This window comes from Rhinopithecus roxellana, chromosome 14 (genome assembly GCF_007565055.1).
Source record: "Rhinopithecus roxellana isolate Shanxi Qingling chromosome 14, ASM756505v1, whole genome shotgun sequence".
Lineage (NCBI taxonomy): Eukaryota > Metazoa > Chordata > Mammalia > Primates > Cercopithecidae > Rhinopithecus > Rhinopithecus roxellana.
The window spans coordinates 104,311,429-104,324,259 of record NC_044562.1 but is presented as its reverse complement, the minus strand read 5'-3'; the positions used below and the strand labels follow the sequence as shown (position 1 = coordinate 104,324,259).

Genomic DNA, 12,831 nt, shown 5'->3' with positions numbered 1-12,831 from the left:
CAGAGCGAAACTCCGTCTCAAAAAAAAAAAAAAAAAAAAAAAGTACGCCGTCATCGGATTCTAAAGGAGGTCTGAGGTCTGGGGTCTGGGGATTCCCTAAAGAGTTATGAAGCATCAACGAACCAAGAAAAGGTAAAAAGAGAAGTGGAAAAGATAGATAGAATTTTTACTTTGTCTTTTTGCTTCCTTCTGGTTACCAGCCTCAAGAGATGTTTGCTTGATTCAGGGCTAAAGGAGAGTAAAGAAAAGCTGTGAGGCTGTAGTAATCTAGTAGAGGTAAGGTCAGCATGATAAGCACTACTAGGAACCCTCGGCTCTTAAAAAGGCAAAGATTTTATTTTAATTAAGGGGAAAAGGGAACGAGTTTATCTCTGAGGCCAGCACAAGAAAACAGGTGAGTGGGTCTAGAAGTGAAGAGGGCTCTCAGGGGACCCCTAGAGGAAGCTCCAGCACAAACTCCCTGATCCCTGTGGCTTCACAAGCTGAAACCCCTCCCCTATCATAAAAGCTCAAAGCCTTGTTGAAAGATTGTAGAAAAAAAAAAAAAAAAAGAAAGATTGTAGAAGAACCCTGTCTTCCCACTCACCCAAAGAAAGCAAAGACGGGTTCCTGGAAATCTAACTCTGAAAACTCACCCCTCTCTCCAAGAAACATCTGATGTGGTGATTTGGTTCAATGGCAGTATTAGTAGAGAACTATATGTGAATTATAAAGTGGGTTACTTTTACAGACTCTCATAGGTTCGCTGGGGACCATATCATTAAGTATAACTAGTTATTTATGAAATGAATTTGAAGTTTTAAATAATCAAATGACAAGCTGTTTGGAATAAAATTGTTGGAAATGCAACTCACTTATAAGTTAAGGTATACCCAATTTTTTAACAAATCACACAGAGCATGAGGAAAACATCATCTAGTAGCCCATTCTCTGATAGGTAATTCTTTCTGTGTTTATTGTTTTTTAAATAGAAGTATGCAAGTGATCATGTGGAATGAAACCTAAAAAGAGGCTGAGATTAGGCACCTTTTTAAAAGAATGTCGTTTTAGAAACAATGAAATTAATCAGAACTGTGCTTTGTAGGAGGCAAAGAGGGTCGTGGGAGTATTTCAGTTAGTGACTTGAAAATACATTTTTCTGGCAAATTTTTCTTTTTATAAATGTCTGCATTTGTCAAAAACCTGTTGGATGATGAAATGAAATTGTTGTTGAGAAGACAAAGGTAAAGTTGACGATATTACAAATTTCAATATAATTTACTTTTCCTAATGACTAAATATTTTATCTGAGACCTTATTATATAAACTGTGAAAATTTTCATTGTAATTCTACTGGTAAGGGAGGGTTTAGGGGTTCTCCAGTTCAAATATACTCCCAATTGCAACTCAAAACCATCACGTTTAAAAAGCATTTAGCAGGGGAAATAGTATAGCATTATTTGAGGATAATATAAATATAAGCTCGTAATATAAAATTCTGTTTTCGCAGTTCAATTCCCTGTCCTCCACCCCCGCCCCCCAGCCCAAGAAACTCAAGTTCGGAGCATGGCATCCAATTCTGCCATTCTAAGTATTCGGTTTTTCAACTTGTAGAAGAAACACCTCTAGCATTGTGTGAAATGGATCTGGGAAGATGATGCATTTTTCCTTCAGGACCAGTGAAAATATTTATGACATCTATGAAATGATCTCATTTCGTTGCACAAAACCTTTCCCTGAAATCACTGTTTATCTGGGACCCAGCAGCCCAACTGCATAGCACATATTGTTCAATGGGTAGCCTGAGGAATGGATTCCAGGGGCCACACTGAGGCCAAGTGGAGGACAACAGGACTCCTGAAGCACTTGGATCCAGTTGCAGCATGAATATTTTGAAAGAATTAAAGCTGGCTGATGACCAGATAAAGAGATATCCACTAAAGACCAGGAATAATTTTTTAACATTTTATTTTCTGAAGAAATGCCAGCCCACATTAGACACATTATCAATGTGTAGATTGCAGGCAAGCAATGATCTAATTAGTAGCATTACAAACCCCAAACTTATTTCCTCCCCTTTGCCGGAGCAAAGCTAATCAGTTAGGAGAAATAAACATCATTTCAAATGGTTCAAAACAATCAAAGTTATACTTCTGTATAATCACTATGTCATCATTTAAGGACTACATTTCCAACCTGCCACACCTCTAACAGGTTGGCTTAACAGCACATTTGTAAGCATAAACTAGAAAAATAATAGGATGAAATAAATTAATTGAATATGAAACTTTGAGGAGAAGGCGTTAACATAAAGTACAAAAAATATTATACGTTTAAAATTCTAAGTACTCTTAAAAGAATTTATACAGCAGAAAAAATGCAAAACAATGCTGATAATCAAGTAAAAAATTCATTTATTCATTTCAAGCCCTATTCCTTTCTAAAATTCCCAGGTTTATTGTAGCTTTTATTAGCACTTTACATTTTCTGGCAAAAGACATGGCAAAGTGTTTAATCCTACATATATCTTAGTGCCTTCTCAGTCACTCAAACCCAGGACACCAGCTGGTGTGCTGCTTTGGTGGGTGTACTACTTTGTAAATATTCTGTGCTTATTTCTTGTATTGTGTCTATTCTGTCCTCCCTGCTAGCTTGTGAGGTGCTGGAGAGCAGGTACCAGATGTTCCACTCTCTAAATTTTCCCAATGTCAAGTGCAAAGAATGATGTACTGGGGTCACTCAGTAAATACAATTGATTGCCTAATATTTTAGTCCTTCATCATGAGCCTCAGCAATTTTACAACAAACTACCAGCTTAAAACTTTACCTAATCCAGAACACAGATATTACAGTGAATGTAGGAAATCACCCACTAACATTGATTTAGCATGTTTACAGTGTCAGATCTACATGCAAGTTAACTGTTCATATCAGCGTCCAACCTCACTTTTAGAATCTAGGTTTTCATATTCAACATCCAACATATTCTCCATCTTCTAAAATGCATCCACTTAAGAATTAGTTAAGAGACAACATAGGGAGAGAATGACAATGCTTAATTTTATACATTTTTCTCCCCTAGGAGGTTCAGATGTTGATTTTTTCTCTCTCCTTTTTGTTTTTCTCTCATCATTTTGACATTCTTATTTTCCAGTGATTGAAAAATTAAAATATTCACATAATTTCGTTAAGGAGACTAGATGCATTAAGGAATTCGATTATGGGAGATATATGTTCAGTTTGTGGTTGGCTTAGCTATTATCATCCTCTCTACACTCTTCTATTGACCTCATATCTAACAGACTAAGAAATGCTTTGTTTCTATTATCAAATTTGCATATGTACTCAAATTTCTATGTGTGTTCAACACACACTGTTTGTTCTAAAATGACATTTTGCTCTGTATCACCTAACCAAACTACCTATGGTAGACCTCCAACGTCCAAGTGCTGCCTCTTGTGAGGCACAGCTGAATTCCATCAGGTTTCACTATTTATTCATTAAAATAAAACAGCAGAGGCCGGGCACGATGGCTCACGCCTGCAATCCCAGCACTTTGGGAGGCTGTGGCAGGCAGATCACAAGGTCAGGAGTTCAAGACCAGCCTGGCCAACGTAGTGAAATCCCGTCTCTACTAAAAATACAAAAATTAGTGAGGAATTGTGGTACCCGCCTCTAGTCCCAGCTACTCGGGAGGCTGAGGCAGCAGAATTGCTTGAACCTGGGAGGCAGAGGTTGTGGTGAACCGAGATCATGCCACTCCACTCCAGACTGGGCAATAGAGCAAGACTCTGTCTCAAAAATAAATAAATAAAATAAAACAGCAGAGAAAACAGAACATTTAAATTAATGCCACATAAAATCCCCAAGCTGACGTTCAACTTTTGAATATTTGGTTTGGTTTTATACCAAATGTTATGGTGCTGCATTTGAATAACTGACATGTCATTACTACATTTCTTTAAAATAAGCTATTTTAGATTGCATAAACACTTCCACTCGAGAGTAACTTGACATACTCTTATTTCTATAATAATCTATTATTTCTATAATATTCCAATAAATAGGATAAAACTTCAAAAGCTACACACCAAAATGGTTTCAATAAACCATTAAAGCAAAATACAAAGTCAGAGCAACATATCAGTAAAAATTCTTTTCTTGAAAGTATATTACATGGAAATTCCCCGTATCTGAATTAAAACTCAAAGCCAAGATTGCCAAAGATGTAAGGTATATGTAGTTATACTGATACTCAATGATTGAATACTTTCCTAGTTCACCTATCTTTTCCTTTTCCCTTCAAGGAACTTAAGATTTGGCTCCCAATATAAGGAAGAAAAAAAAAAGAAAAAGGTTGTATGGGAAATTCAAAAGAAATAGCTATTGGAAGAGAAGGGTGCTACACTGTTGCATTATAATGTATCTTCGTTATAACAGTTACATGTCCTTCAGCCTTCCAAAACCACTTCCAGATAGTCATACATAATACCCCACTCACTTAAGGAAATGAGGTTGATTCATCAGTGTAAAATACTGCATTACCAAACTGACATATTTTAAGCAAACTCTATTTACCTCATAAATGTGGTTACATCTTATGACACAAAGCGCACCATGTCTCAATATTATGCCTGTGTACTTCCACTTAATTAGATGCAGCAGTTTTATGTATCAAATCAGGACTCCTAATTTCTGGAGAAACAGATTGATACAATCAATATTCATTTGGCTACAACTAAGTAAGAGTTAAGGAATTCAACCAAAAATGCATGCAAAAGTTCAATGCAGAAAAACTGCTTTGTTCTAGTAGCCTTTATTAATAGAATAAATTATATCATTCATTATTTTCGGATTCTGAAGCTAGGTTCAGATATATTCTGTGTCATAAACTTATGTAAAACTAGTGTAAAAACAAAATTATGTTTTGTTTTAGAAATAAACATATATTTTGTGTAGACATTCATTTAGTGTGGAAAACAATACTTCATTATACACAAAAACTTAAAAAAATCAAGCTTTCCATATATTTTATAGAAATATATTCTTAGAACTATGTGAATAAAGATTACAACTGTATCAAATTGCTTTTAGTTGGTACAAAATATGTAGCTAACTAATCGTGGAAAGAAAATTTTGTACTTCCCTTTCTTCAAAAGAAATAGAGTATTTCAATGCCCATGACTATTTACATTCATGCACTGGCAATAATGTATGTCATAGTATCTTTGAAATAAACCAACCATAACTCAAGGGTTGCTTTTACAATAAGTGAAATTAATGCAGCCACTGGTTGAAAATGTGTACATACAAATCTTTAAGTTAAAATATGTTAGATTATCAACATCTTTTTTCTGTGTAGCTAAAAGCTGGATATTAAATTTAATATAATACAGCATAGGTCATTTTAAAATTGAGAAAATTCTTTAGGATAACATGTGGTTATGTTTACAAAACTGCATCAAACTACATTTCAGAATGAATGTGTGAGCTGATAAAAAAGAACCTGCTGTGATAAGACCATCCTCACTGAGAAATACAAAAAAACCCAACAGCATGTGAAATCAGGTTACTTGAAATTTATGTAACTCTACACCAAAGTATTATGAATATTATACAGTCGCATTCATTTCCACTCATGTCCTGGTCTTCCATAGTACCCTCAAGTTTATTTTATGTTTCATGGAGATATAGTACTTTTTCTAATGATTTTTTTTCTTTCTGTCAAAGCACAAAGCATGCCAATATGGTCATTTGCTCCAATATAGCCCAACAGATGGTATTTTTTGTAATTAATAAAATGTGGAAGTAACTACTATGTTTTTATGGGGAAAATTACAAAATAAATTTACAAAAATAGACTGAATCACTAAAACAAGAAGAATGGTTTGACATATATAACTTTTAAAAGTACAGTAACAAAACAAACTGTTAAGTTCCATTTTACCTGGTATTATCTATTCCTTCTGATTAAAAGAATCAGATTTGAGAAAATCATATCTATCTCTTGAGCACAAATTAGATATCACTTTTGAGATGGCCATGCCATTCTTCAGTGTTTGATATAGCTTCCAAACAGAAGTTTCAAAACAACTCTGCCTAGCAAACACATCACTGCACTTTCAACAGAGTGATGTTTTCTATCCCATATTTTAGGAAGGTTAAAGAACACACAGAGGCAAGAATCATGACAGACAGCAGATCCTAAGAGAGTTTATTAACTCTTTAGGAAGATTAGGCAACACTTGTTTTCAAACTAACTACAAACCAAAGTCTATTTTTTTTTTAAATGACTCAACACTACTACCATGCTACCAACAGATACATAACGGAAAGGGAAAAAAAGGGCTACATTTTCCGAACTCTGCTTACCTAAAATTTGCATCTAGTCACATGCCATTTTTAGAAGCTGTCCCCTTCTGAGATAATCAAAATACTTGTACAACAGGGAATTTAGACTTAATTACCAAACTTTAATACCATGTTATATAGGTCAAGTGAGTATGTATACCTTTCTCCAGAAACAAAGGAATTCAGAATAATAGGATTTCAGATTTAATTGTAGAAATAGCAAAATATGTTTTGAGAGTGTCATTTACCGCAACACAAATCAATATTAAATGCTTTATACAGGAAGCACACTTTCAGAAAATGGGCCGTAAAGCTTTCTGGGATCCGACCCTAATTACTAGAGCAGGCTCTTGCCGTTTGTCTCTCTCTTCAATTATTTACAGGGCAAAAAAGCCAAATGGCATTGCATTAGCTACATTAAATGGTATGGACTTGGTTTCTAACTTACTAATGGTATATAAAAATTACTAAGGTAAATGTGCCTGTAGAAACATGGCTTTTTTTCTTCTTCACCTGAGTGGGTATATTTATTATTCATATTGTTAAGTGTTGAATAAGCTGTCCTTTTAGCCACCCAATGCTGCATAATTTAAACAAGTGCATTAAATATATAAGACATCTAAAAGGCAGTGCATTGATTATGCCACAAAATTTCTTTGAACAGCTTCCATGTAGCTCACAGAAAACTAGCATCTCCTGCAAGTTCCTGAAAACAAATACTGTGAAAACTACACAGAGATGAATAAGGGGTATCCTTGCTGCTACCATTTTGCTGCTTTCTGGTGACCCGAAGTGGAGTGGGAATTGGGTGAAGTGAAAATGAGGCCCTGGAGTGCTAGGACATTTCTGGTCTCGATACTGACAAGTGTCCTTTTTACGTAGACAAATACAGGGCTATGTCGTAAGTACATGAAAACGTGGACCACACACATTCTAAGAAAGAAAAGGCTGAATCAGAGATTCTTTGTACCAGGCCGGAAATGGCCAACTACCAGCAAGCAGAGCGTGATTACAATCTCCCAAAGAAAGCTGGGACACTGCATCCATACCTGATACTTTTGTGATCTAGAAGGGCACCCGGAGTTGTGATAGATGTTAATGGCTGAAGAAGGCTGCTGCGTCCAACTTCCACCCTCCCAAATTCTGGCGGCTGCTTCCAAAGCCGTGAAATTTCCAGTCTTCATGGCCCAAACAATTTTTTTTAAATGAGTTCGGGAGGCATCAAATTCTTATCGTAAAAATAAGATAGGTCCACTAACAAAGTACCTAGGGTCCCTAGAAAGCCAGGCGCAATTTGTATGACTACATGTCATCAGCTGTTGTTACCCAGAGTGTGCCGAGGTCACTTTTTAAAAAGCAACATTGGAAATCGATCTGTGGCAAACATATAAGCTAGTTTTGTTTTTGTTTCTTTTTTAACCAAATACGAAGTCACTTCTTTCTCTGCACTGAAATCTGCCCATTGTCCCTCCTTTGCAAAACCTCTAGAGATTAGAAGGGACATCAATGAACGCGAGTGAACTTTGGCCACTTTTCTACCCAAAACACCAGCGTAAAAGTAGAAATCAGTAACCAGGTGAAGTGCCACACCGCACAAAGATCAGAGGCGAGGGGCGGGCGCGCAGGGCCAGAGGCGGGGAGGAAAATGTCCGGGCCCCGCCGCCCCTCCAGCCCCAGTCACCGCGCGCGCTGGAGGTGGAGGGGCGTCCCTGGGGGGCGGGAGGCTCCGCGTCACGGCGAGGGGAGCAAAGAGTTACAGCTTACAGGGCGAGGCCCTTGGAGAAAGGGTCGAAAAGCCGGGCCACCAGCGGATCCAGACACGGACGCCAGGCGACGGCGGTCGGCCAGCCAGGGCTCGGCGAGGGGCGCCGCTCAGCCCCGCGACCCTCCCCGCTGGCCGGGCCAGGAAGGGGCTGGTGGCTCTTTCCTGTCTAGTCTCTCCCCCCGCGGCTTTCTGTAACCCGATCCCCGCACTCCGCTCCCAGGGAAGCCGCCGCCCCGCGCGCCGCCCGGCTCTGCCCAGGCCAGCGCTATAGTTAGCAACCTTCCAGCAACTCCGCCCGGGGGCGGCGGGGGCTCGCTGCGCGCCCCTCCCCGGGCCCGACCCCGCGCGCACCCCCGGACCCCCTCCTCCGGCCGTCATCTCCCCCCGGTGCCCCTTTACCTTGGCTTGCAGATACTGGGGGTAATAGTAGGTGGCGTACTGAGGGTACATCTGCTGTTTCCACACTTTGCCCATGAAGCTGGAAGGGAGCCTGCCGTGCAGGGTCGCGGACACTTTGGGGTTTCCAAGTCTCGGGCTCTCCTGCCTCTCCCTTTCCGGCGGCGGCGGCGGCGGCGGCGGCGGCGGCGGCTGCTGCTGCCGCTGCTCCACCTCCCAGCCGGGACCAGACGTCCTCCTCCTCCTCCTCTTCCTCCTCCTCCTCCTCCTCCTCCTCCTCCTCCTCCTCCTCCTCCTCCTCCTCCTCCTCCTCCTCCTCCCAGGCAGAAAGAAAGACACTGCAGAGCGCAGAGGGCACCCCGGACAGGGCGCTCCCAAGGAGTTTCCTCCCGGAGCCCGACTGCTCCCGGGCTGCTAAGGGCTGGCGCGCTGGCCGCGGTCCTCTCGGGGAAGCTGGCTGCGCGGGGCTGAGAGGTGATCAATACAAGTGGAAAGTGCGGCAGCGGCGGCTGCGCTCGGTGCCAGGCGGCATCTGGGGTGGGTGCGACCGAATGGGAGAGAGGAGAGGGGCTGGCGTTCCGAGGCCGTGGGGGAAGGGCGGGCGGGGGCGGGGCCTGGGCGACGCCGAGCCCGGGACCCGCGGAGGTGAGGGCTGAGTTTTAACCACTCCTCACCTCCTAGGCTCGCAGTTGGACTGGCGGAAGCCCTGGGAGTCCAGATCGCTTTGTGTCGGGGTTGGGGAAATGGGAGTGGGAGTGAGAGTGGAGGGGGAATGGCGGGGGGGACTCAGCTTAAGAACTGCAGGGCGGGCACCTCTTCTGCTTTCCCGAGTTTTTAATCTTCGTAAGGGGGAGGGGAAATAAGGGAAAAGAGGAAATCTGATTAATCTCTCACTTCCCATCGCCCGGTAATTTTTTTTCACAAGGGAAGGAAAATGATTTAATGCCCAACAAAGCTGGAGTCCGGACACCTGGGTTCTGTTCCTCCCACCCACCACCCACCCCGGGCCACAACACTAATCTAGGTGACCTTGGGAGGGTTAGCGTCCTTCGGTTTGGTTTTCCCAGATGTGAGAGGTGAAATCATGCCCCTTGCACAAGGGGAGGCAAAGCACACACACACACACACACACACACACCCCTCACAACAAATAGACGGATCCTTCTAAGGGGGGGATGCCGCAAAGAGGCAGAATGTTATTAGAGGACACAATATAGACATCAGCTTTTCTCTGCCTCTTTCTAATGCTGCCAGACAGTCTGTCAACTCCCACTCAGGAGCAAGGAAACTCCCTGAGTTTGGAATATTTTAAGGCCATTTTGAAAGTCACGCTGGCATATTGTTGCAGTGTGCTTCAGTGACATACAAAATCAATCTCTCTGCCTCTCTCCATCTCCTAAATGTCGCAGCTCTAGACAGCCCCAGACCAGCAGTGGTTCAGTTCACTACATAACTGGATATAATTTAATGGAGTTAATTGGTCCCCGAAGCTGCCTGCAGAAGACTTTTATATTTCCAGCTCAAAAAGAGAGCTAATACCAAAACGTACTTACGGATAGCATAGGTAAGCAAACATCCTCAAATTAGGGTTCCGGCCCATCTAATAAAATATAATAAAAACTCTGTTTGTTATTAAATAGACCTTGATTACTTTGTCATTTTGGTTTTTGGAGAGTCTTTTGTTAATAGCACAAGGTAAATTAAACTCAACTGGAATGCATTATTTTGTTAAACAGTTATTTTTATATAACATTTTAAAACAGGTTTAGTAAGATACTTTAAAACAATGACAAAATAGAGACCCGAAGCCCTTATAATCGTTATATGGTTTAGACACATTTCTAGATCATACATATTTGACAAAAAATAAATATAAGTATAGGTGAGAACATTTTGGGTCTGCCAGGAGGCAAATCATGTCCCTCTCATTTACCTATGTAAAATCCTATAAGGAAGCTAATATTCACTGTGTCTGCTATATTGTAGGCACTGTTGAGGTGCATGCAGACCTGAAAGGTGGAGTGGGTCACTGTCAGACTAGGGGAGCCTAAAATATTTCCCATATTGTTTCAATATGGGCCCCTTTAATGTTTTTAAACAGAGAACTGACATGAACTAAATTGTGCTTTAGGAAGATTAGGAATGATGGTTTGGAAGAGTGACAGAAGGAAGAGAAGTAAATCGAGAACAATCGCAGAAGTTCTAGGTTTGAGGTAATAAGGGAAACTACCAAACTTAGACTGCTCTACTTACTGTTTCCTTCTGGATGATGGAAATTCAGCCTGTTTTAGAGAACCCAAAAGCAGACCCACACTTATATAGACACTTGATTTATGACTGAGTTGGTATTATAGCGCAGTGGAGAAAGAATGAACTTTTCAATAAATGATTCTGGGTCAACTGGCAATCATATGGAAAAACTGAAATAACAGCCCTGCCTCACACATACCAAGGGAAGAGGGGGGAAAATTGAGGTGAATCATGACCTGGATGTGAAAAACAAAAGTATAAAGCTGTTAGAAAACAATGTAGAAGAATATCTTGTTGACCTTGAAATAAGAAAGATTGGTTAAATAAGGGGAACAACAGTGTAAGACTGACAGATTTGACTGTTAACGTTAAGAACATTGGTTCACTGCAGGATTTTATAAAGAGTGATAAAAGTCACAAAATACTTACTTGTAATACATATAGCACAAAAAGGTTAATATACAGAATGTATAAAGACTCAATAAGAAAAAGAGAACTTGTTAGAATATGAACAAAAGAATAAATGTGTATTTCACAGAAGCACAAATATCCAGAAAACACATAAAAAGATGCTCACGCTCATTATTAATAAGAAAAATGCAAATTAAAATACTAATACTATACCATTTTATATTCACCAGATTTGCAAAAATTAAGAACTCAAAATATTAAGAGTAGGTAAAAATGTGGAAGAGGGGGAAATCTGAAAACACTGCTTACTGGAGGAAGTATAAATTGGTCTAAACGCCACTTCAGAAAACAATTTGGCATTCCTCAATTTCATTTGCATGTTTCCTACAACACAGTAACAGGTACATATCTTAAATAAATTATTTTATATGTGCACCAGGAGAAATGTACAGGAATGTTCATAATATGCAGACAATAACTCAAATGTCTACCAACTGTAGAATGGATTAAAAAGGTTTTAGTATATGCACACATTGGAAGTCTTTGCAGAAACAGAAATTAATAAACTGCAGTTAAAAGCATCAACATGGATCATTTCAAAATTGATGTTGAATGAAAAATGCAAGTCAACAGAATGCATAAAGCATGATTCCATTTGTATGAAGTTCAAAAACAGAAGAAATAACTAAACAGTATGTTATGTAAGAATAAGGGCAAGAGTAGTTTTAAAAAACTTTTATAAGGAAAATCAAGAGTACAATAACATAAAATTCAAAACAGTATCTCTTAGGAAGAAGAAGGATGAAATATTTAAGGAGGGGTTAAAGGAGACCTCTAGAAATAGTAATGTTGGATGTTTTTTTCTGGGTTATTGATACATGAGAATGCATTTCAATGTTTTTCTTTTAATGTTCATAAGTTCTTTTGTATTTTTACTGCATTTCATGTGAAAACATTCTAAAACAAAAATCAGCTTTTAATTTTAAGCATGATCATTTTCAAACAAATACAAAAGCAGAGGAACCCTCTGTTCCTAACATCCAGCTTCAACATTCATCAACCTTTTGTCATTCTTGTTTCTTCCATCTTCTCTCTTTCTCTCTCTCTCTCTCTCTCTCTCACACACACACACACACACTTTTATTTTTCTAGAGCGTTTCAAAGCAAATCCCAAGCATCATGTTTCACCAGTAACTATTTTAATACCTTTCTCTAATAACTTTTTAAAAACATAATGCCATTGTCACACCCAACAAATTTAACAATAATTTGTTAATGTGAGCTGATACCCAATTCTTGTTCATTTTTCTACTGTTGTCTAAAAATCATTTTTTGCAGTTTGTCTATTTAAATCACGTTAAAACAATGTCCACATATTAAATTTGGTTGATAGATCTCTTAAGACTCTCTTAATAAAACAGTTTGTCCCCACTCATTTTTAAATTTGGTATTTACTTGTTAAAGGATTTGGGTCATTTGTCCTGTAGAATATCCCGCATGGCTGATTGCAACCTCATGGTGTCATTTGCAATGATGGTTAGTTCTAGAGGTTTGATTAGATGCAGATTCACTTTTTTTTGACAAAGAATAGTTCCTAGATGGTACTGAGCACACATAGGGAATGTGATGTGATGTGTATCCCATCAGAAAACCATGATGTCTGGTTGTCTCATCTTTGG

At 39.5% G+C, this 12,831-nt stretch overlaps 1 protein-coding gene across 5 annotated transcripts in view; it reads right to left on the bottom strand.

Moving 5' to 3' along the window:
• The window catches only part of RBMS1 (RNA binding motif single stranded interacting protein 1), a 213,652-nt gene extending 204,579 nt beyond the window's left edge, over positions 1 to 9,073 (bottom strand). For 2 of the 5 annotated variants that reach the window (XM_010379099.2, XM_030916221.1), the window contains exon 1: positions 8,495 to 9,073. In XM_010379099.2, the coding sequence (XP_010377401.1) occupies positions 8,495 to 8,569 (75 nt within the window). In that variant the 5' untranslated portion in view covers positions 8,570 to 9,073. The remainder of the gene's footprint in view (positions 1 to 8,494) is intronic. The other 3 variants (XM_010379102.2, XM_010379104.2, XM_010379101.2) reach the window with 2 other exon arrangements.
• Between the last annotated feature and the right edge of the window lie 3,758 nt (positions 9,074 to 12,831).